Source organism: Sander vitreus, chromosome 17 (genome assembly GCF_031162955.1).
Source record: "Sander vitreus isolate 19-12246 chromosome 17, sanVit1, whole genome shotgun sequence".
In the NCBI taxonomy this organism is placed as follows: Eukaryota; Metazoa; Chordata; class Actinopteri; order Perciformes; family Percidae; genus Sander; species Sander vitreus.
In genome coordinates, this window is record NC_135871.1 from 10,638,473 (window position 1) to 10,663,314 (window position 24,842).

Here is a 24,842-nt window from a genome sequence, read left to right on the forward strand (position 1 = left end):
GGGTGTACAAATAACAACGTCACATGAGACACAGCCACCTTCTAACCGTGTATATAAACTGGAACTATATTCTCAGAAAGGCAAAACACTGCGACTTGGGCGGAGTGATTTGCTCGCAGTATCTGAGAAGCTCCGTGGTGAGGAGCAGAGAATGACAACGGTGCTTTTCAGGTGTTGTGCTAATCACTCCGCCCAAGTAGCAGTGCTTCGCCTTTCTGAGAATATAGTTCCCAGTATGTATACGGTTAGAAGTTACCTCCAGGATCTGTGCTAAACTAGGCTAGCGGTGGGTGCGTCAGACAGTTACAACACACACGGAGATGAGGAGGGTATGAATGGACTTATCTAACTCTGGGGGATACAGTGAATAAGCTAAAGTCCCAATAAGTCGGCGTGTTCCTTTTTAAGTAAAAGATTAAGTCACAGCAGCATTATTGACAGTGGTGCAAAAAAAGTAAATGAATGCAAAAAATTGAATAAACAAATGAACAAAATTATGCTTTTAAAACACTTTTGGAAGTTAAGCTTTCTATTCAAGGTTTTTCAGAAAGCTAGGCAGAGCAAAGATTGCAATCAAACATCATGCCGCTCAAAAGATCCAATCCTTTGAGATGAAATCTTTGAACTCATTTAGAGAAGCAAGGCAGTATCACTTTGAGGGGCTGTTGTGTTCCATTATTTGCATTCATATAAACGGAGCATTTTAGTCCATGAATTCACGGCTTCGCTTTCATCTCCATTTAGATGACAAGGCAACACTCTGACTTTGTTCCTGTCCTAGACGTTGTCTCTTTTGGACATCTCCCTTGAACCATGTAAAGCAGTGATTTGTTCATTCTAATGAAACCCCATACAGTCATGATAACCTTTCCAGTGTGTCACACCGCCCCCCCTCTGGTGTTGCCTGTTCTGACTATACTGGGATAATGGCCGTCTTCTCTGCCTAATCAGAGTCCCTGGCAGCGGGAGCACTCCATTCTCCTTCGCTACTTTCTCTCTCTCTCTCTCTCTCTCTCTGTACCCCGCTCCCTCCCTCTTCCTGCACCCTGCTGAGGAGGAGGTGATGGGGACACTGACACAGCTCAGCTCATCTCATCCAATTACTGCAGAAACAAAGAGAGTGCTCTTCCCCGGACCACGATATGTAGCACCCAAGAGGGAGTGGGAGTAGAGAAGGCAGATGAAGGAGTCATAGAGTGAAGAGGGAGGGAGACAGGAAGGGGATATAATACAGTCACATATTCCAGAAAAATAAATCAACATATAGAATAATTGACAATTTGGGGGTTTTCAGCAACCAGCAGTACTCGTACCCCAGGGGGTATGTCTGCAGTTGCCAGGATACGTGTAAAGATTGTAGAGTAGCTCAACAATTTCTTTTGTTTTTTAAACACATACGGACTACTATATGTTGTGATTGTTTAGCAAGCAAGCAGAGAAGTCTAAACATTAAACGTTAGTTATTTATAAGTCATTTTGAAAAGATATAAATAGTTAGCTGCAAGTGATGGATATATGGTAATAAATATATAGCTAAATAATGGATGCAGTTTAAAGCCTCCGCTAAAAGTATATGATTTAAATAGATTGCTGAATTATGGATTAACAGTTGGAATAGTTTGTTAAAACTAATGATACATGGTTGAAATGTCCAGCTTCTGCCACTGCAAACCGGACCAAACTGACCTAAATATTGACCGTTTAATTGTATCAAAACATTATCGTAAAAAATAATATCCACTTTTACATTATTATTGGTGTTAAATAACATCCAGTTTAAATTGAAATGAACATGTTTGTAACATGACGGGTGTTGTTGATGAAAGGGCACTAGAGTTTATCTGACGGGGATAAACTCTAAAAATGAATCTCGATAGCTTAGATAAATAAATATCCCATCCACACATGTATCTGAATCCAGACTTGGCACTGTAAAATATGACACCTACGACGCAGCCAACTGGGACCGATCCCTAATCTCTGTAGCCTCGAATGTTATTGCAGTGCAGAAAGAGAAAAAATATTCAATATTCCACCCCCCCCCCCCCAGAACTTTACATTATGTCAAGAGAGGAAGACGAGGAGAACAAAAAGCAGCTGCTGCTGTTTCACATTAAAGTGGCTAGACTCGGCTGAGGAGACTAACCCTTCAGCCAGGGAGGAAATGTAGCATTCAGGCCAAAGCGTTCAATGATGTGAGCCGCGACGGAGTTACTGACAGTTTAGTCAGTTTCCCATGGAGGTCTAGGCAAAGGAAACCTGATGACAAAGCAGAAAGGGAAAGAATTTGTCACCTTCTAAATATACATTTTTTCATTGTGATTTTTGAATTATGAGATTTTTTTTTTTTAAAGTTTTATATTTTTTATTATATTCTGATCTTTAAATGCTCTATTACTCATTTTTAAAGAAGAAGGGAGAAAATACACATGTTTTGTCATCTGGGACATCAGTTTCATTTAAACCCAATCCTAAACTCATTATACAAACAAATGCATAAGAAGAAAAAAACAGAGATGAAAGAGTTTGCAGCTCGACCTGGCTGGAGACTTAATGTGATAGCCATCCTGCCTATGTTATTGCAGTCTTATTTCCTTCCGGTTATTTAAGCTACTTTGGTGTGTTGGTTAAAAGGAAGGCAGCAGACATAACTCGAGTCCAGTGTTTATTTTTTACTCTAGACCATAGTCCGCAAGTTTTTCCTGACCAGGCGAAAGCTACTAAGTCAGGGCTTATTGCGAGACAGTACAAAACACTTTGGATAGGTTGAGCTGAGACAAGTGAATGACTAAACCCCCTTTTTAACAGGTCATGTGTGAAAAGATAGTTTAAGAGCAGAGTCAAGTTTGTGTTTCAAAGCAGAAATCTCAAGCATCCTCTTACATTCGGAGGCTACCTCTGTCTTTTTTACTCTACATACACACCGGGCTGCACCATCTGGATTCCTCACCGAGGCATTGTGCCATAACTAATCTCTGTTTCTGTTTCTCTTTGGAGAACAAAACGCCTTCTCCCTCACTGACAGCTCTCACGCTTTCTTAGAGATTATTTACGGTGTGATTCGCTGGAGTGACATCCAACCCAATAATAAAGTCTTTAACACTGGACAGTGAAGAAAAAGAAAAGAAGTTTTTCCACTTATGAAATGTCAGCTTCTAGAGTCTAATTCAGACATTGGGTATAGAATTGTTTCAAATAATAATCTTTACACAGTAGTAGTGCTAAAATTTGTAATGTAGCAATTACTTGATTGACACAATATTAACACGTCAACAGTTTTAACAATGAACTAATCTTTTAAGTAATTTGCATATTCCATCATTTTAAAAGAATGCACTGCTTTTCTTTATTTTATATCATTGTCAATTGAATGTTTTGGACTGTTGGTTGAACAAAACAAACTATTTCAAGATGTCACCCAGGGCTCTGTGGAATTGTGATGTTTTCTTTTGACATTTTATAAACAATTAAGTAATTAATTGCAGCCCAAAATCGATTTATACATAATAACGTGATGCCAGCCCAGGTTTTGACCATCTATGGCAATGTGTTCTAAACTTGTGTATCTTTTGTCCATCTGTTTCTGCAGGACGATGCAGGATATGGAGAACCCCCAGGTCACCTCATGTAACAAGGGAGACCAGCACTACCGCAGCTCCCCCAGTAACCAGTCCTCCTCCAGTGATCCAGGACCTTGTGGCAGTGGTACATGGTCCCAGCAGCCTGGATACGATGGGTACGGGCCCACAGCAGTGTTACTTCTGTTAAAATAGCCTAGTAGTAGTCCCTCCAGGAATATGCGGTTTTGCAGTAATGAGTGCAGCTACAATCAGTCCCAGTACTATTTCTGAGAACTTCCAATTTTGTAAAATGACAGCAATTTTTCCACATGAAATGACCAAAACATCAGTGCACTTTTGGGCAGTCATCACTCTTTTTTTCTTTTTTAGCAGGTAGTGATCTAACAAAACAATAAAATGATGCCTGTCACAGTCTAATACCACATCCAGAGCTTAAAATTAGGGAAGATGATGGAGGATGATTAGAGTTTCATGTACTAGATTTCATTTACTTTCAACATGCATTATTATACTTTCCATTCAACCATCCCAAAGCCTTATTTTCATGATTTTATTCAGAAGAACATGAAGGCTATCTCAAACATAAATGGTGACTTTGTAAAATAGTCAATTCAGCTTTATAGCCATAACAAATCCAAGCCATGTACAGAACTTTTTTTTACAATAACATCTTCCTGCTTCTGTTCAGAAGACTTAAAAAGGATGAGCACTTAAGATATAATAGACAGTTATTATAAATAATTCTTTCTTGTCCTTCAGTTTTTCAACTGAAGTGCCACTTTAGCAAACTACACTGTAATTTTGGAGAAAGCCATCAAAGACATCTGTTGATGAAAAAACAAACAATCATAAAAACGAGAGCAGGAGGAAGAGGCTTAAGCCGACATGGACCTTTTTAGCTTCTGTCAACATGAAGAAGAAAAAAAGAATCACAATTTCTTTCTGTCATCAAAGTTTTCCTGTTTATGTGTTTTTCCCCCTTAACAGTCCAATATAGAGCTCTTTTCAATATTCGGTTCTTTGTCCTGCTTTGGATCATATAATAGTATGCAAGGCTTCAGACACAGTACAGACGTGACATCTGAGTCTTGTACATGAGTAGAATCCATCAGAGACCGATGTCTGTCTGTAAGTGGTTACAGACCATGACAAGAGGCTTAGCTGCACACTGCTGCCTTTCTGTCAGAGGCCTCAAAGTGCACTGAACTCTCAGGGATCATTTTGTCCTGTCAGAGCTGTCAGGATGCAGAGCGGCAGACATGTTGACTAGCCGGTTGATCTCCGGTTTAAGTCTGAGCTAAAGATCACAAGACAGTGTAGCCTCTGTTCATCTGTTGTAACCTTTATTGGCTCTTTAAGGTTTAATTAAGACCTGCTTTGAAAAATGTGCTGCTCTTTCCCCTTTGTCAAGAGCAAGACAGTGTCTGGCATGCCCAGTCGAATAAAAGGAGGTCTCTTGTCAGCAATGTCTGGCAGCTCCTTTATTCTATTATAAGCTCAAGTGATTCGACCTTAAATGATCTCGAGCTAATTGCTGTACCTTGGTGGTAAACTATTGAAGCCTTTCTCTGACTAAAATACAGAGTTCACTCTGTAGACAGTAATTTACAGCCAATTTCCCTCTTTCTTTCTCCAGGTGCCCCTCCCCTATCCTCCATGAGCGGGCAGGTGACATCCAAGGGGGTGACGGAGAGATCCACAGGGAACGGGAGCCCACCCTGGAGAGGACAAGATCTGCAGGTGAGTCTGATGTTCTTTTAACCGTGATCTATGCTGTCTATTTCACACCACGTACGTCTCCACCCTTAGCTTTTTTTTCTTCTCGGCCCCACAGAGGCCAAATGGCACATCCCCTCCACCAAGATCCTGAACCCTCTGAAGCAAAGAGAAGGAGGCAAAGACTCGCCCAACAAGCTGTCCAGGGTAAATGTCTGGCCTACTTTGATTTCGGTTTGGCAGAGGCTGCCCACATGACCATTTATTGAAAGTGTTTAATGAAGCCTCTGCAGTATGTGTGCTGTTTTTGTAGTAGAAATCTGTCCAAATCTGCACTGTCAGACCTGGTTTGCCCCATATTAGTGTTTGGATCGGGGTGAGGTCAGATTGCCCTTGTTTATTTGCTTTGCAGCGACCAGCAGCTCAATTGGGTTATTCAACATCATGTCGTCCCCTCTAGCCGCTCTTTGCACTTATCACTTTCCCTTCATCAGTATGCTAACGGGAGTTTCATCTCATCACCTGTCTCACACTTTTCTAGGACACATTTTCCTAGAAGGTTGAATATATTAAGTGCTCAAGCCTCTCATTTTCTCCTTTTCTCTATATTCCTTATCTTCTTTTTTTGGCCCATTCACTCTCTCTCCCTCCATCTTTTCTTTCTCCTTTGTTTCTGGATGCTGCCACACACAGCTAACAACATTTTCCAGTGCTTCTAGTCAGTGTTGCATTTACCCAGGCCAGTGGATAAAGATTTTCTTGGAATTTTCTTTTACTAATGCACAGAAGCTGCTTTCTTTTTCAAATCAGAGTAGCTATTTTTAATGTGATGTGATTTAAGTTGCTTTCATGATTTAGCAGTGTTTAGCATAGCTTAATAAAGGAAACTTGACCGCTCATAAACCAGAATTATTAGTTTATATTCTGTAATTAAGCATTACTGTAACTCCCCCTTCACTAGAGGCTTGTTTTTGAGTCAATACATTTTATTTGTTAGGCCACTGATCTACGTTTTGGATACACTGGAGTCAAGTTGGCCTGACCTTTTTTAGATTTTCTTTTTAGCTTGTTGATGTACAACTTTGGCTTTCACAAAGCTGAGTAAAATAGTTGGTGAGAATAATATACTCCCCTTTTAAAGTGATTTAGGGGCGATATTATGTGGATCTCTCACGCAAGAATATAAGAGGTCACAAACAAAGTATGAGACATTCAGCATATTGTGTTTGTTTTCCTTCCTGTTACTGTGAATTAGCCCAACATTAACATGGGCCTCAAGAAAACAAGCAGTCGCCTCAGTCAGGGACACATGGACATGTGATGTAGCCTCATGGGTAAACCTATCCCCCTCTGGTGCGCCAAGCATGTTAAAGCAACCGTAAGAATTATTTGCAGCTGCTGTTTGACCTCGTCTGATTTACTGTATTTCTATCTCCTTTAATCCTCTTGCTCTCTTTTTTTTCTACCAGACGGGCGATAAAAACTCTAGCCACTCAAGTAGCAACACTCTCTCAAGCAATGCCTCCAGCAACAGCGACGATAAGCACTTTGGCTCTGGAGACTTGATGGACCCGGAGATGCTGGGCCTCACTTACATCAAAGGGGCGTCAACAGACAGCGGCATCGACACTAATCCCTGCGTGGCCCCTGGTGCCCGGGTGTTGCTGCAGGGCAGGGTGGGGGATCAGGGACACCACTGGGTGTCGGAGCACCATGAGGATGGGGCGTCGGAAGAGGATCATGGGAAACTGTACCTGCCACAGGGCTATGCCTCTGCCATTATGTCTAGTCATGTGACGGAAGGAAGCATCGGGGACCTGAGCGAAATCTCATCCCATTCGAGGTAGGATGTGTGTTGTGTTTATCTTGTTCCCCCTAAAAGACAGTTCTAGATGTGCAGCAATTGTTTTAGCTGCTTATATCTGCTGCTAAAAGTGTGCTTTGGGTCGGTCAAGACAGAGATTGGTGAGTTGTTGATTCTAAGCCACGGAGCATTGAAGCTGTTCTGAAGGCCCAAAACTTAACTAGGAGACTTCATGTTTTTTTTTTTTTTTTCCTTTTGTCACCACACTGTATACTCCTGCTAATGTCAGAATGTGATGTTCTTTATTCTCTATGGGCAATTACTTCATTATGTTGTGGCTTAATTCTAGCATGTTGGGTCATACATTTGCACTCCCTCTGAGAAAAATGACACCCTTTACACGGTACATGACTCGGAGAACAATCCAATGCGTTCAAACGTGGATGTTCATTCACATATACCACCGCCGGCAATCTATTTAGCCCATTATCTGTTCTATTAAACCCACACACAGACAACAACACATGCACAAAAGGATGGTTGCTGGCTGTTAGCTGACCTTTTCACCCAACCGTGCTCCCTCACTCCTGACCCTCAGCCTCACTCATCCAGCTGTGCTGAAGACGGTGTGTGGGGCTGCTGTCAGGCCAGAGCAACACAGGGGGTTTCATCACACCGTCATCCAAGTCCTCCTCACCAGACTGGAGCCCATCTGGGAAAGAGGAGGGGTGTCAGAGAGGGTTGGCCCTGCAGCCACTCACAGTCTGTCTCTGTGAAATAGAATGGGTATCTATTTGTTTATGCCATACAGGATTATGTTAGTGCAATCTGTTGAGATCATTGACCTGTTTTGGAGGCGTCAGAGCTGTCCACTCCAGGACACCATTCAGAAATGAGTAAAGAGCCCACGCCATCACCTTGACGACTCGATGCTTCCCACCTTTTATGTAATGGTCTTTGACACCAGAGTGTCATTTGAACAAACAGTGAAGCAGCAGGAGCACATTTTGCAGGGTGTGGCCCAGATGGTCATGAATATGGAAACAGAGTGTGTAGCGCCTCCAGCTTACGCCAACTGTAATGTCTCGGAGGTATTTTAGACGAATGTTTGCTGAAAGTTTTCCAACAAAGAACAAGGCGTTGGACCTTGAGTTGAGTCCAGTTAAGCGGGTAACAGAGGAATCCTAACCAGGCAGGTGACATAAAACATAAACTGTCCAGCCTCATTTAAATGATAAGAAAAATAGGAAACTACAGTAGATGTGCTATTCTGGGTGACTTCTTAACATTGCAAAGGATGCAATGCAAGCAATGCAATTTTAAAAGGAGCAAAGCACTTTGTCTGATGCATGGGCATGGCTCATTTTCTCATCACTGTCATGTGATTCATTCATCCTGCATAAATCTGCCGTTACTTGAATGAGGATGTAGTATAAGGATATGGAGTTATTCTAGGAATTTTCACAAAGCTGAAACAATAATCATAAACGAAGAAATGGTGCATAGCCATGTTTGAATCAAATGGATTCTGTGATCTATTGTGATGTACTGTATATGAAATCAGCCAGAAACAAACAGATATGAACTGTTTTAGTAATGGTAGCTAAAATAAAGTTTAGAATATTTCCTTTTTTCTCTACAAATAAAATATTCCTTTGGCCATTAGATCGTAAGTTCAAGGGTTCACCCAAATCGCAAAATAAGAAAAAAAATTCCCACTTACCTAGTGATATCTAGCCATGCAGGTATTTGCAGTCATTTTTTTATTTTATTTTGAGGATCAGAAATCAGCTGAAGTCACAGAGGTAAATATCTCAAAACCTCATATAAAACTGGCTAGATACCACTACGAGTCAGTGGGGCAATACCTTATTTCTGATTTGAATGCACTGACCCTTTTAATCCGGTTTGTTAGTTGATATTTGACTAAATATTGAAAGGTTCAGCAGGAATATGCACATGATAAACTGGATGTGAGTCATCTTCCAATGTAGGTCAGAGGTGAAAAATGGTGAAAATCATCCTGGTTGTTTCTTAAAGGTCCCATGGCATGAACATTTCACTTTATGAGGTTTTTGTAACATTAATATGAGTTCCCCCAGCCTGCCTATGGTCCCCCAGTGGCTAGAAATGGTGATAGGTGTAAACTGAGCCCTGGGTATCCTGCTCCGCCTTTGAGAAAAAGAAAGCTCATACGTCATAAGGAGCAAGGTTACCTCCCCTTTCTCTGCTTTGCCCGACCATGAGAAAGAAAGAGACATCATGGCTTGCAAACAAGCAAAGTGGCAGTTAGTCAAGGCCACACCCCCACCCTCCACCTTGCCCCCAAGGGGGTAAGCCTCTCCCCAGAACGCATAGCTTCTATGGCACCATTTTGATGCTACCAAGCCATCACCCCCCGTTAGCATCCCATTGACTGCCATTCATTTTGGCGCCACTTTGACAGTGAATAACTTTACATCAGAAGCGTTTAAAGACTTTATTTGTCCATTGTTTATTTCTAAAGGAACACGACAATGTATAAAAGGCTTCATTACCTTGTATCTCACGTTATGCCTCCGTAGCAGACGTTTTTGTAAAAATAGGCTGACGATTATGTCATAACCACGCGACTTACTGTCACATAGTAGAGGAATTACCGTATAGTACAGGAGAAGCTTGCGGGCAGTTTGGACTTAAATTAGCTGTTTAAGTTTAATTACTAATGTTAACTAGCATTTTAGTTAGCAATAATTAGCCTGTGCCTATGTTATCTCCTTACATATACCTACGCTCTCCATCTCTGCAAGATTCGGAATGATTGAGATTTCTCTTGGCACAGCTACCAGAAGACTTCCAACTTTCAAACAGCTTGCTAACGTCACATTTACGAGCTCCGTTGGAGGCTGCGCAGTAACGCTCAGCCATCACCGGAAAAGTGCTTCTAATATCCTTCACTGGTCTCCGTCCAGAACAACGGGATCTGTTGGTCCAGTTTATATACTGTCTATGCTTGCCCCCCCCCTCTCTCCTCCTCAATAGCATTCAAAGCTACAGACACAGAAATGGCACATCCTAAGGAAAGCTCATTGTGGGACTGGCTCTAGTGGCTGTAATTCTGCACCAAGGCTGAATTTCGGGAAAGAGACTTCAGATTCAGTATTAGGGGACCACTAAGGCCTATATAAAAGCATCCAAAAAGCAGCATGTCATAGGACCTTTAACATCTGAGCTAGTTGCCTTTCTCATTTTTTCATTGTTGTTTGTTTATGCTTTTATGTTTGTTTTTTTCCTCTGATTTTTAAATTCATTCATTTTGACCACTTTTGAGTTACATTATTCTTTATTTTTTGCTGTTTGGTCAGTGGCTCACACCATTCTGGTAGTCCTCTGGCCCGTGGTGCCAGATACTGTATGTCCGCTGACTCGTCCAAGGTGTACACCATCCCCCAGACCAGCAGCTCAGGGCCAGAGCCGGGGCCAGAGCTGGGGCCGGAGCCCAGCTCAGAGGCTTGTGGACAGACACACCCACAGTCCGATTGCAAACTTCCAGTGGGCATGAAGACGACTGATGATGATGATGTTGATGCCCACAGCACTGAGGGACCTCCCAACATTTCAGAGTGTGGGTGAGTGTGTGTGAGAGAGAGAACGCAAGAGAGAGCATGTTTAAGAACTTCACCAAATGCGCTCACATACCACAAAAACAAAACAAAATTTAGTACAGTTTGGTGCAAGTTCACATTAAGTTCAACACCAGCTATCATGCAAAGCTAGATGACACACTTTTTAATCACGCTAACTGGCCTCGTCGGCACTGTTTCTCTCACTGTAGAGAGCTGCTTACTGTTGCACTAGAGCCAGACCCATTCCAATACAAGTACCCCCCCCCCCCCCCCCCCTCCTATGAGTCCACCCAGTGTGCATAAACTGGCCTTGATTGAAGCCGACAGCCACAAAATAAATAAGCTCAATGAAGCCGCGGACATAATACACTTGGCACATGTCACTTGTGGTTATTGATTGTTCCTGTGAAGCTGTGTCCCCGTGGACTGCCAGGCTGAGCCTCTACCAGATCAGCATCTCTGCTGGGAGCTAAGCAACGATCCACACACAACACACTGCTGTCACACATGCAGCCCAAGGACACACCCGCCACAGAATAGCCTCTAGAAATATTGCAAAGGAAGAGGAATGTATGCAGCCGCTCAGCCAGGTTGAGAATGTATACTCCCCTCAGACTTTATATGAGCAGTGACGACTGACTGTATCTGTCTGATGATTAAATGGTTTGCTGTAGAGAACAGAGAGCCATTGATGGTGAAATTGAAGTGTGTGTGTGTGTGTGTGTGTGTGTGTGTGTGTACTGTATTTTGGAGGACAGAATGTGAGATTTGCCCTGGAAGAAACCCCCTGCTCTCATTCCCAAGTAATTTCATTTAGGCTGTGAAATTTGCCACTTAAGACTATGTGATTGATTGCATGCAGTGAAGTCGTCTCCTACCGACTTATGAAAAATCTCTGTAATTCAATTACCGTCCCCATTGTTTGTTTATATAATCCCACAGTTTTATTTCATCTTACATAACAGCGCCTCATGATGAATGGCCTAATATTACTCACAGATATTCTTCTAACCTAATGAAGTTTTTCTTCCCCCTTTCTAAAAAAGTTTTCTCATTTGCTCTAACGCTGTATGTAATGCAGGATGTGTATCAATGCTCCTAACCCTGGGCTGTTTCTCTCTTGCTTCTGCTTCTTGTTCCAGAGGAGCGGAGAGCTTGTTAGCGTTCCTTCTCACAATGCTGTCTGAGCGTTCAAGGTACACAGTTAGTCAGAAGTCAACCCCCTGTGGCCCAGCCTGCTCCCCCACACACACCTTCCCAGCCCCCACCCTTGGTCCCAGACCACCGCCCCACTTGTGTCTCATGGCAGGTCTAAAGTGCTAGTCTTGCCATGTGGCACATGCTGAGAGTGGAGGACAACCAGCTGTGCATCAGTGGCTGTGACATTTCTGCTGTATCTCCTCTAGAATCCTACTGCTGTGTACTGTCCACAATACTTCCCTCCTCTTTTTGTCAGTCGCTACAGTGATAGAGGGGGGTGACATGCAACAAGCAGCCCAATCTTCACCCAAACCAGGGATGTTGTGGTTGCGTGTGCCCCTTTGATTTTTAGGCTTTCTGGTGGAGTGGAGGCCGGTAACAGCTATTGGCAGCATGACATGATTTTTTTTCAAATTTTAGGCATTCCAAATTTGTATTTATAATAAAAGGTAATTACTCAGGACCTGCTGTGCAAGAAAACATTTATTACACATTGTAGGCATTTAACAGACACTCCCGAACAGTAGAATGACCTTTAATTGCAAAGGTCGGGGCTTTAGCGTCGTTCCAATCTTCCCGTAATCATGGATCGATCATGTAAGAACAAATTGGACAAGAGCTAAGTAGAATATAGATGGGAAAAAGAAGGGAGTTGCTCCGTACAGTTTTAACACCAAACCACCAGTATACTGAGCTCAATTAATTGCACTTCTTTTTCCTGGATGCTGCCTTCAGAATAGAGCAACCAGAGATCTTGTGAATCAGTCAGAATGCATTTGGCAATCACACATGGGCATGTGCAATACCCATCTATGTATTTAGGGCTTGGTTGCCATGGTGCCAAAAGCTTAAAACAGGGCAACTCTCAGTAATGGTGTCTCTAGGTAACCATCGCAGCCAGGCTGCCCATCGTCTCGCCGTGTAGCGTATCCCCCCACGGCCATCTAACATCCTGCCAACAGCACTCAGTGTGTCATGCTCACAGGCTGCTCACTTAAAGCAGAGGTCTCGCAGCCATACGACTTAACCAGCCAGGTCAGTCACACTCTCCCTATTCTGTATCCCCCTCTAAACACTCAGCACCCTGAAAAGCATTAAAATGACAAACACCCCACTGACAAACACAGCCACCAAAACAAAACATGTCACCTCTTGTAGGTCCTTTCCCAATTCTGTCTAACAGCTCTCATGTCCTCTGTTGTTTGTCTGAACACTCCTCTAGAGTCCGTGGTCTGCACTTGTCTGTTGATGTATTTTCTGTCCAAAACCTTTTTTTCCCCCTTCCTTTCTACCTCTTACAGTGCTTTGCTGCATTCTTCACACTGTCTTTAATCATTGGTTTGGCAGAGTGAGATGGGACAGGGTGGGATTGGTAATAAATTCCCTCCCTGTCTCCCCTCTCCAACCATGTTACCCCAAGTTCACCTGACTAGCATGGAGACACCTGATGTTGGCATGCTAAGACAGATCCACCTGAACACTTTGTGTAATACTGACATTCTTTTCCAAATAGCTGGACCCAAGCTGCGATGGCCCAAAGCCTCCCTTGCACAATATGGCTTTGATGACCCTTCTGATGAGCTCTGCTCTTCTGTTTCCTCTGTTTGGTCTACAGGCAGCTGTACGCACAGGAGGCCGCCTGCCAGCTCCAGGCTTCTGAGCGCGATGAAAAATCACTGCGGAGACTTTCGAAAGAAGAATACCTTAAAATGATGCTGCCCGACAGCCCTCCAGGAGAAGACCGGAGTCGTAAGGTGAGGTCATCGCGGCTGATTGACTAATAGCCTCTAAATTACACAATAATTGGGGTGTTGACAAATCAAACCTGTTGAAACTGTGAAGTAATGATGATAATAATAGCATGATGACATGCCATTGTTAGGATCAACTCCAAACACAAAGGCTATTTTATCATGCTGACTAAGAGACGTAGTACCTACAAGGCCAGAACCAGAGCAGACAACCTCTTGCTGGGAACCAAGTAGTGCAGGATAAACATCTGCTGCCCATCAGCTGGTCCTGCTGCTGAGCACCACAACTGATGGGGCCTTGTCTCTCCCGACACAAGACCCTTTCAGTCCCCATTGACTGGCACTGAGTGTTTGGATAATTTAATTTATAACAGGGCCTGGGTTTGCTCAGTTGGGATGTCATGGTTTAAAGGCAGGGAATTGCAGAGAGTGCATCGATGTTTGATGTTCCCCTGTCCTGCAGACTCTATTAATTGCATCTTCCGTCTCCCATCCCCCATCCATTATCTACCAGGAAGAGACCCTGGAGACATACAAATGGCTTATTTTTGAATGCTGCTCAGTTCTAATATAAGTGCACTTCATCGAGAAAGCAGGCATGTCATTTGGCAAAGGCAGGTCTTGTCCCTCATACAGAACAGCTTAGTGCACTGATCAGTTTGTCTTGCTGTTGTGCACTGGGCTTACAGTATATAGAATGTGATGCTTACAAGAGAACCAGGCAGCGTCAGTGCCTAAAATAAAAGCAGCTGCATCAGGCCTGCATTGTGATTTCCCTTAATTTGATTATATTTGGTTTCCCACAGAGAAAGAAAACACAGTAACCAGTACAAAGGTACACACTGCTGTTTGATTCAAAGAGCAATGCAGTCCTTGTTGTAATCTCACTCTCCGGTCTGATTCAGTGTAATAATACAATGTGTGGAAAGGCAATCTGGGAGAGGGATGCATGAAGTAGGGCACAGAGCCAAACACTCTAACCATATACACATCTGATCCCAATAAAAACAAACTGTTCTTCTCTGGGAGCAGCTTCTCTGGGACTGCATGTTTTCAATATCATCTGCTGGCCCGTAAAGGAATCAAAACAGTCAAATACTGTCTGACTTGTTTAACCACCTAAAGGTTAATTTGTGTGTCACTTCCAGTAGTCACCCGATCCAGCGTTTGTGTCGGTGAGCAGGTGCAGAGAGATTTTTCTTGCCAGCCGCGGTGTCCGCTGAGACGCCCTTCCACAAACAGGCAGGCTATTGTGTGGCTGACGTAAAGGAAAGGCCGTTCGCAGCGTATTCTCCCGCAACGTTCCTCTTTTAAACCTCCTGTGGGAAAGAAAAAAGGCATCTGAATAGGTGGTTGTCCAACACATCCTCCCAAGTGGCACGTCAAAGGGTTTCAGTGCCGTTTTTTGTTTGATGCGAGCGGTGAGGGGAAAAAAAGTCAGGGAAATCAGGAAGAATCTCGGTGGATGTGTCACTGCTGCCTCGACTGATAAATTTAGACACACTGAAATAGTCAATAATCTTGCAGGTTTGATTAACACAACATTTTCTGTATAATGTGCACAGCGGGTTCAGTTAACCAGTGCCAAGATGTGTTTAGAGAACCCGGTTTGATGCTGTAGATCTAATAAATAGATGGCTTCTAAAAAAAACATTAAGCCCTACTGCAAATGGTTTCATTTGTCGTGACTCCATTTATTGGAGCTCCAAATCTGTGCTATTTCTGCTTTATATGAGAGAGCAGCAAATCCTGTTTAAAGTTGTTTTGATGAGCGAGAACCTTATGGGGTCTAATCTTGTAAAGTTGGGTGGGGAAACTTGCAATAAGAGACAACCTTGTTAAGTCAAAGCCTCTAAGATGTTCTTTGGAGGCAGTTTGTATGTATGCTGCTTTGAATTCCGGTGCATATATCCGCTTTAAAGACGTACTACATGTTTGTGAAATTGTCACGGTGGGATTTGTGGGGGATCCGTCTTTGAAATGGAGATGGCTGGGTGTTGGCTTGTGGGGATCCTAGTCTGGTGTTGGCTACAGCTGGGAAGCCAAAGGCAGACATTTACCCATCTGGCCAACTGTCCGCATACCATTTGTGGCTGAGCTTTTGATTTCACTCCTGCAATATTTATGTAACCTAAAAGGGACAATGGTGGATTGAGTTGGCCTTTGTGGTTTTGTGTGTTTAAACAGGAGATTCTCTGTCAAAATTCTGGCCACAGTCATGAAACTTGATTATCCCTGCAGTGGTATTCTGTGTAATTCGTCCCCTCAGGATGATGCTGCTTTTCAAAGCCTTAAAGCTTTTGTGATTGTTCATCCTGACCTTGTGTTGCCTCTTGACCTGTGTGGCCTTTTTAATATGAGTCCTATTCTGGAGAGTACACATAAAGCAGCAAACACTGTATATAAGTACATTATAGCCACTGCTTTAGTGAGCTGTGTTCATTGGGTCTTTGGTTTGTAAACAAACAAACAATAGAACAAGTTTTTTTCACAAATACATGATACGTTTGTAATAGAGCCCTGCATTAAATGGACTTCTACAGGAGTTCCACTGTGCCTTATTTATCTGTATTGACCGTCTCTGGATAATAGTTCATGCAGGAGTTTAGTTTAAAGGGGAATTTTGGTGTTTTTCAACCCTATTCTCTCATGCATTTGTGTTTTAAGTGACTAATGTGAACAAAAATCTTTGAAAGTAATCCAGTATTGAGTGAGACCGGCAGCCACTAACCAGGCTGCAATGTAACCCAATGGGGCAAATGTGCACCATCAATTTCCATCCAAGTGGGTTGTTTTTGCCACTGACAGGCTCAGATTATTATAAGTGTCTGATTGCATTATGGGAAGAGGTAGAAGGTGCCGTTATCCTCCCATGCTTTCGTGTGCTACTTACTGATGCCATGTCAACACAGTAACTTTAGCTAATATTATTAGCTTGCTTTTTCACCTTGTATTGTGGCACTTATCACTTGGTCTTCTATGCCTTCTGTAGTTTCTCACATTAAGCTCAGTGCCTATTGGCTGTCTCAGTGCCGTGACCCCTGTCACCACCTCCACAAGCCCTGTCCCATGTTGTTCCTACTCTGCCAGACACTGTCCAGCTGTGCTCAATCTATCTGCATTTTCCCGAAAGCAAAGACTGTAATTGATTCCTGACACTGCTCCCTGATGTTCCCTCCTTACCCACCCAGTTGCCCACTCATGTAAACCTGCTGTGCCGAGGAAAGGCAAAGCACAGGGAAGGATGCATACATCGCTGGGGGTTTGGAGGTCATTCAGCTCCATTGTTTTGCATTGTTGTGACTATGTGTTCTCCTCCTCCCTCTCTCAGGTGTCAGCAGTGGGCAGTTTGTCACCCAGACGCACCCTTTACCGGACGCTATCGGACGAGAGTGTGTGCAGTAACCGCAAGGGTTCGTCCTATGCCAGCTCGCACAGCTCCATGCTGGACCAAACAATGCCTAATGACATCCTATTCAGCACCACCCCACCTTACCACAGCACACTGCCTCCTCGCATGATTCACAACCAGGGAGCATCCAACCTACGGAGTAAGTACAGACAGTGAGACTCTCTTTGCCAGCTGCGAAAGAAACACCTAGTACTAATACTTAATTTCAACAAGAAGCCGTTTTAAAAAACAACTCTGCACTGCTCTTATTAAAATACCTCTTAGATACATTTAGACCTTCTCTGCATGTTGCTCTCGGAGTATCATTCCTCTTCTCTGGCACCACTTGTTTGAAGGGCCACTTGTGTCCTACCAATATCATAGAACAACTGGTACATACTCCTGAAACACTCATCAATATAGCCAACAAATTGGAACTGGGCGAGGCGGCGTGCAGCTTGCAAGGGGCCTGTCGCTTCGTCTGCATTAAGCAGACACCTGTCACTGCTGGCTAGTATTCCCATCTCTACTGTTATCCCAGCATCTACTGAATATGTATTAGTGATGAGAGGTGTGACGTGTCCTGCCTGCGCCGCTGCAGGTCTTTGAGATTTCTGACATGAACATGCTTATTTTTTCCATCAGGAGTCTCACAATGTCTGTCATACATTACGTTTCATTCACTCTTAAGTCCCTGCCTGCCTCCCCTCTCTGTCCCCCCCTGTCTCATTTCCATACCGTTCCTCACCTGTCAATGGCTGCCGTCCTTGGATAGAAAATGGCTTTTGGAAAGATATTTCTCTCTTTGGCCTCTTCTGGCTGTCAACCTGATGGATTCCTAATTGTTTTGAAGAGTAGTTCAGAACACAGGCTTTCTCTTTCCCTTAATGAAACAGCACAATTTGGTAAACAGTGAATCACTCAAGCTCCGAGACGCTGGGCAAATTGAAAAGAGTGTCAGCATCACCTCAAACTCTCTCCATCTCTTCTCTGCTTTTCCACTCATGCTTTTCTAAATCCCTCTCTGCAGAATGGGTAGCTTGTTTATTGCATTCCCCGTCTTTCAGGGCTGACAGGGAGGGTGGGAGAGACAGAGGGGAGTGAAAGGAGATATTGATTGAAACATGAAGACATTCACTTAGACAAGTCATTTATTGCCCCTCAGTCAGCGCCTTGTGCGTGCTATGCAGAGACGGTGATTGAATGTGAGCCTATCGTGCTGTCACATAAATACAAACCTTTCTTTTGAAAGTTAAATTGTTTGCGACGTTTAGGAGGATTTGTTATTTTGGTGCATCCAGATTAGAAGTGGACTCAGGTGTAGGATAGTACTTTACTCAACATAGACTTAAGCTAAGTGGTTTGATGTGCAAGGCTGGAGTAAGGTAAAGACCATCCTTTTTAGCAGCAACGACTAGTTTGAATAAACCCCTTGCCTTCCTCCCTCTACGCTCCTCCATTCCTCTCCCAACCCCTCTTGTGATGCAAACTGATGGGCGACTCAAAGATTAGCCCTAAACTCAGGCCAGGCCTAGACACTGATCAGAGTGCCTGCCTGTCTCTGCAGATGAGTTTTGGTTCTCTGACGGTTCCTTGGCGGACAGGTCCAAGTTCAGCGACCCGGGCCTCATGCCCCTCCCAGACACTGCCACAGGCCTGGACTGGTCTCACCTGGTTGACGCAGCACGAGCCTTTGAAGGTAACCAGCTTGGCTGAAGCTGCTGGCACCTTGTGTAACCTCCCCCTCCTCCTGGCGTGTGTGTGTGTGTGTGCGTGTGTGTGTGTGTGTGTGTGTGTGTGTGTCTCTGCGTGTGTCTGCGAGTGTCTGCAAGTGCTAGCTCACTTGCATGTGCAGGTTTGTGTGCGCTTTGTGTTTGTGTTTCTTCTAGTGTCTCCTAAGGTGCTGTAGGAGGTGACTTGTGGGAATCCTTTTTGCACCTCTGCTCTGAGCCCCATTGTGATTCCCATCAAGCAATGTAACTTGGGGAAAGAAGGAGCTATCATTTTTCAGCGCAGACATGGTGCCACACCATAAAGCCAGCAAGTGGCCACTCAGGGAGAGTTCTTACAGCGATGCCGTTTACTGTTAAGCTCTTGGGTTGATAGTATGGGGTAATTTCAGCTCCTCTCTTGGCCTTTTTGTTAATTAAATCTGAATGGTCTGCAAGATGTTGGAGTTTTTCTTCTACAAAACGATGACAGACATCTAGCTCAAAGCAACAGATTCTCTCCTTGAAAATTGGAAATTTTCATTGTTCTAACTGTCTGAATGGCTGTTTTACAGTATTTGTGGTTTTTGTGGACTCTGGAACAAGTAATTTTAGGAATCGAGTGCTCACATAAACTTATGAGGGCTTGCAGTATGTTGACTTTCGAAACAACATAAGTGATATGTTCCTGTCAAAACTGTCTTTACACTCAGTCACACTCTATTCTCAGTGAATTAGCATTGACACATCTCAGTCACTTCATGGTCCGCATCATCACTTCTGTTCATTTTTCTTTCCTGCTTCAAGTACGTTTGCGACCATTTCATGCCAGTGTTTTTCCCATCTATCACGGAAACACTAACATGCCTTGAGTATTTTTTCCACTTGAACTCTGTCCAACCTGAGACCAGCGAGCGGGCAACGTAGCCATTCATTTTGTCATAATTAATGAATCCTCTGTGGAGATTCTTCTTTGATGCATTTCCTGCTGCATTGCCCGCAGCTTATCATTTATCAAGAGTGGAATCAGTGGAGATGATGCAGAGTCTGACTGGCAGCAAGAAGGCAGTTGTCACGGCAGCCTGGCTGGCCCAGAAAAGCGTGTAAACTGGAATCTTGTTGCCGAGCAGAAAGTGGCTCCAGGCTGCCATTGTGCCATATACTGTATGTTTAACCAGCTCCGTTTAGAGCCAGGGCAGTAAGAGGTAAAAGCATTTATAGCACTCACAACCATGAGCATGTGAATCCTAAGAGACTGCTCATATTCAGTTTGGATTGGCTTGCAGCATCCACAAAAACACTGTGCCCTCCTGACTTTTCAAAGCTGAAGCAGATGGAATTATAAATGGCAACTAAAGGCTTTTGGTGCAACACTGTAAACTCTTTTTGTCAACTAATGGATATGTTTTTAATATTCCCTCACAAATACGTACAGCACAGTATGTTTACTCATATAGATTGCCATGTGTTCTCTTCAGTGTTTTTGTTTGATTTTCAGCCGTTTGTCCAGTAAATCTGTGTGACGGCAGGTCACGCAAAAATGACAAGCTGTTTTTCTGCGCCCTTCACTGCTTTCCTAGAATTCTTTAATCTTTCTGATGCAGCCATCGCATATGAGGAAAATGTTCATTCATATGTAAATTAAAGCTTGGTCTCCCTTTTCCTGCTTCGTCTGAACAACCGACTCCAGGCTCAATCAGCTTTTGTCTTGGAGTGGATTAGCTTTCAATTGGGGGCTAAATTAATGGGAGGGTTTCCTTAATCTTTTCTATGAATATGCAGATCCTCCTATCTTAAGTCTCAGACCAAGGGCTTGAGAGAGAGAGAGTGATTTCTAAAGAAAAGTACATTACTCTTCAAAACTGAGCAGTCCCCAGGCATAACATGCCAAGTTTGGGTTTTCTGTGGGGCTTTGAGCAAGCTTAAGGGCCTGATATGGTAAAACAAGCATGACTGGTGCCTTACAGCTCTCTGGGATCTAGCCCATGATGAGCCAAACAGCTGTCAGAGTAAGCTTAGAGGGGAGAGGGTGCCGGAGCAACACCCAGGGGACTTACTTTATCTGTGATAGTCTAGAAATGCTCTGTTCACCACCTTGTTTCTTATTGTCTGGCTATAGATCCCTCAGAATGGGAGGACTGCCTTTGGTGGCTTAAACCAGAACCATTCATTCATACAAAGCATGAATGAATCGCCCCATTCTGTTAGGAATGCATGCATGCGAGTGTGTTGTTCTGCTCTATTTTAGTTGCATGTTGACACCATGAAATGAGTTGCTGGAAACATTTCCTGTTTTTGATACTAAGGGCAGATTATGACCTGTTACGTCACTTGTTCTGTCTCCAGACCAGCGCGTGGCGTCTTTCTGCACCATGACGGACATGCAGCGGGCGGAGGCTCTGCAGATCTCAAGAGAGCTGACCAGACGGGTGGTGGAGGCAGAGGGAGCAGCACTGGAAGCAGAGTAGGCTTTACCAACAAACACAAATAAACACACAAGCACCAACGCTCCAGAAGCAAGTTTGCTAAAAACCCGCCCCTGAACAGTGATTGTCCAATCATAGCTTAGCAAGCATAACTAGGCACAGCAGACCTGTTGCGCTTTGGATTTTTCCACTTGAAGTGGTGTGCATGTACCTCTGATAAGAGCAATACTCAGTATCTCAAGAGTCTGGAGGCATCCTGTTTAAAAATACATTAAAGCACAAATGTAACCACTGAGTTGCTTGTCCAAATATGTTCCAATAGTAAGCATCTAAACTATTCAAGGATTGTTAGAACAAGTGACATTTGAATTGTATCACACTGTACAAAAGTCCAAAGGTTAGATATTAGCATTAGCTAAAGCTAGCTAGCTAAAGCTGAAAAAAATCAGCTGGCAACAGTCATCTTTTCAGCCGACATGATCCAGGGTTGACTGCTAGAAATGGGAAGGCTGCTGTTGCCATGTGAGAATAGAAAGCTTGACGTGCATAGCAACAGTAACTAAAGGGGGCGGGGCTTAGATAGCTGTCCGTTATTAGTATTATTATTCAGTATTATAGTGGAAGCAGTCATTGTTGAGTTTTAAATTATGCGATAAATGAGTCTTTCTTGAGTCTTAACAACATCCCTCCTTGTGTCCCCCTACAGCGGCCCCCCCTCCACACTAACTGGCAAAGTCAACCAGTTGGAGGTGATCCTCAGGCAGCTGCAGCATGACCTCAGAAAGGTGAGTTCACATATCAAACGAATTTCCCAATTTATGTTTTCGTCACCTTTTTGCTCTCCTTTTGCCACGTCAGAAAACAGTGCGTATGTGTGTGTCACGCAGTTCAGGAGAATAGACATTGAGTAATGGGTGCCCTGCGGTCTGTGTAATACAAACTCGTCCACTTAATTCAATATCCTGCTTCCTTCCCTCATTGTGTCCCAGCCCAACATTTCCTCACCTCAACTAATGTTCTTAAAATGGAGAGAGGAAGTGCACTTTTATCGGAACAGAGAAAAGGCTGCTTTGCCATGTTAATGCCTCCCATTTATACAGCGCCGACAACTGACGGATGTTCTTGTAATAGCGGGGCTTTTATCAACCTCTTTTGTATCCATTTCATTTTGCCTCATGTCCCGGTGTTGATTGTGTGTGTGTGTGTTTTTGTGTGTTTTTGTGTGTTCAGGAGAAAGAGGATAAGGCGATGTTGCAGGAGGAGGTGCAGCACCTGAGACAGGACAACATGCGACTGCAGGAGGAGAGCCAGACGGCGGCAGCTCAGCTCAGGAAGTTCACAGAGTGGTTCTTTCACAGCATTGACAAGAAACCCTGAGAGAGAGACCCGCAGAAAGGGAGTGGGAGATGACCTTCACTCCTCCTGGGCACCCACTCAACTCCTACTTAAGACTCCCAGATGATCCACAGGCAAACAAAACTATAGAACAAACCATTACCAGCCCCCAGAGTAATCAAGACTTTTTAAAAAGCCCCTGTTTAGGAGACTGTAGTGCAGCCCTGTGTGGAGAGACTTGAAATCCTGATCTGGAACTTATTTTTGGGATCCTCCTCCGTCTGAAGTGCAGGGCTGTTTCTGACATTAACAGTTTCTTTATCCTGGCAAAAGAGACTCTTGGGAAAGCTTCTCATCTCCTGTGCTTGAGAGGAATTGAGAAAGGCAACCCCAGGGCCCCGCCCAAGTCCCTGGGATCTTCTTACAGTAGTGGAATGTAAAGCTCATTTACTGTAGTCAACATATAATCTACCTACGTATGTCACGTCAGTCTACTGTACTGTATAGTCAGCTGTACTGCGCACACTGTCACACAGCTGTTTCTGTGCCGGCCTTCACGGACACAGCAAAGTAAAGAGGGGAGGAATGTACTGGACATAATGAAGTGGTACTTACTGTCTGCTTGCACCAAGAGGAATCCACATGTGGCGGTCTTGAAACATACAGCGGGGGTGGGAATGAATGTAGCTCAACTGACCCTTTTTTTCCTGATTTCTGTTTCCCAAAGTCCCAAAAGTTTCATGGTTTTGGTGTTTCGGGCCATTTTCTTTCAATGAATTCCACTTTTTCTTTTCCTCAGTGTTGTAATGTAGGGTCACATGGCAGTAATTTTGATGTTTAAAGGTGCTTTCCCTACACACATGTTCGTCAGTAGTTTCCATTCACTGTCACGATGTCCTAGCAATAATGAAGTGGTAGTTAAGAAACTGTTAAAAAAATAAAAAAATAAAAAAAATAAAAAGAAGTTAGCACAAACGTGAAGAGTTCCTGTCGAGAAGCAGTTGTACTTGACATGTATTTATAAAACAGGAAGAGACTGTGCCTAAAACTCTTGGTTGTAAATGGATTTCTCTTTGCTTTTAATTCTCTTTTATAAACACATGCCTTGTCTGTGGCTCACTGATATAACATTTTGTGTGCGTGCGTGCGTGTGTGTGTGTGTGTGTGTGTGTGTGTGTGTAGTTCATCACAGCAAAATGTGTTCTTATGCAGTGGTTTCTAGAGCATTAGAGCAAGTGCCAGTGAACCACACTTACAATGCCAAATGTGTTTATTTCTGTACATATCTGCCACAGAAGTGTCTTGTATTTAACACTATTATTTAAGCTTATTTAACCTAAAGTTGTTTATTTTATTAAGGGTATTTTTTTTTCTGCACTAAGGAGAAATAAAGCTCTGTGTATGTTGTAAAATGTGTAGTTTGCCAGGGCAAAAAAAACTATATATTTAAATATATAAATGATGATTTTGGAGATTCCAACATTTGGATGCTGCTAGATTACAATTTGCTGGTTTGTATGCTTTTAAAAAATGGCTCTCTCCGTAAACTGTCTCATCCCTGGTGGGACACTGGTTGCTTTTTTTGTTTTGTTTTTGTTCTATTTTTGTTTTTTTAATAAATGTAGTTGTAAAAATAAGTGATTTTTGTGTTTTTAATATGTTTCTATTTCTAGCATTCTTAACCAAAAGCAGTGACTTGAAATTGTTCTGAAGGCTAATCTGATACTGTATAGTAAATTAAAACCCAGTGGTGTTAAAGGATAGATTCCTGTTGATTTTCAATTCTGTCTTAGACGTACAATATGTAATTGTCTGCCGCTAGGGGTCTCTCAAATGAAACAGACTTTTGATGACTTCGTAAAGTTGCGTAGGATCATGGGAGTTGTTGTCTTCGTTTTTAAACAACCAGCATTGTCGATGAAAATGTATCTGTTCACGGACAAGTCAATGTATTAAAGTTTTATTCACGTTACGTCTAGTTACGTCTATTCATGTCATGTCATTCTAATGAAATTAAACGACACGCTCTGCGTCATCAATAAAAATGGATAGATTTCTCTGGCACTGAACATTGTTGAAACATTTGGGATAATGTAACTAAACAAAAATATATATCATAGGTATTGTACGTTTTAGACATTTGAATGCAGAAAGATTACAATTATATTGCTTTAAAGAAATAGTTCAACAATTTTGGAAATATAAAGAAAAGTTTCTGTTTTCTTGCCAGTATATAAAAGGATCGATACCACTCACCTGGAGCCAGGAGATGGTATGGTTAGCTTAGCTTAGCTTAGCATAAAGACTGCAAGTAGAGGGAAACT

General features: G+C 43.1%; 1 protein-coding gene across 3 annotated transcripts in view; it reads left to right on the forward strand.

Moving 5' to 3' along the window:
- The window catches only part of LOC144532303 (signal-induced proliferation-associated 1-like protein 2), an 89,258-nt gene extending 65,791 nt beyond the window's left edge, over nucleotides 1–23,467 (forward strand). The window contains exons 11-21 of one of the 3 annotated variants that reach the window (XM_078272990.1): nucleotides 3,590–3,736; nucleotides 5,218–5,321; nucleotides 5,416–5,504; nucleotides 6,767–7,140; nucleotides 10,446–10,709; nucleotides 13,522–13,660; nucleotides 16,989–17,208; nucleotides 18,616–18,747; nucleotides 21,104–21,221; nucleotides 21,890–21,968; nucleotides 22,414–23,467. In XM_078272990.1, coding sequence (XP_078129116.1) covers nucleotides 3,590–3,736; nucleotides 5,218–5,321; nucleotides 5,416–5,504; nucleotides 6,767–7,140; nucleotides 10,446–10,709; nucleotides 13,522–13,660; nucleotides 16,989–17,208; nucleotides 18,616–18,747; nucleotides 21,104–21,221; nucleotides 21,890–21,968; nucleotides 22,414–22,560 — 1,813 coding nt within the window. In that variant the 3' untranslated portion in view covers nucleotides 22,561–23,467. The remainder of the gene's footprint in view (nucleotides 1–3,589; nucleotides 3,737–5,217; nucleotides 5,322–5,415; nucleotides 5,505–6,766; nucleotides 7,141–10,445; nucleotides 10,710–13,521; nucleotides 13,661–16,988; nucleotides 17,209–18,615; nucleotides 18,748–21,103; nucleotides 21,222–21,889; nucleotides 21,969–22,413) is intronic. The other 2 variants (XM_078272992.1, XM_078272993.1) reach the window with 2 other exon arrangements.
- The last annotated feature ends 1,375 nt before the right edge of the window (nucleotides 23,468–24,842 follow it).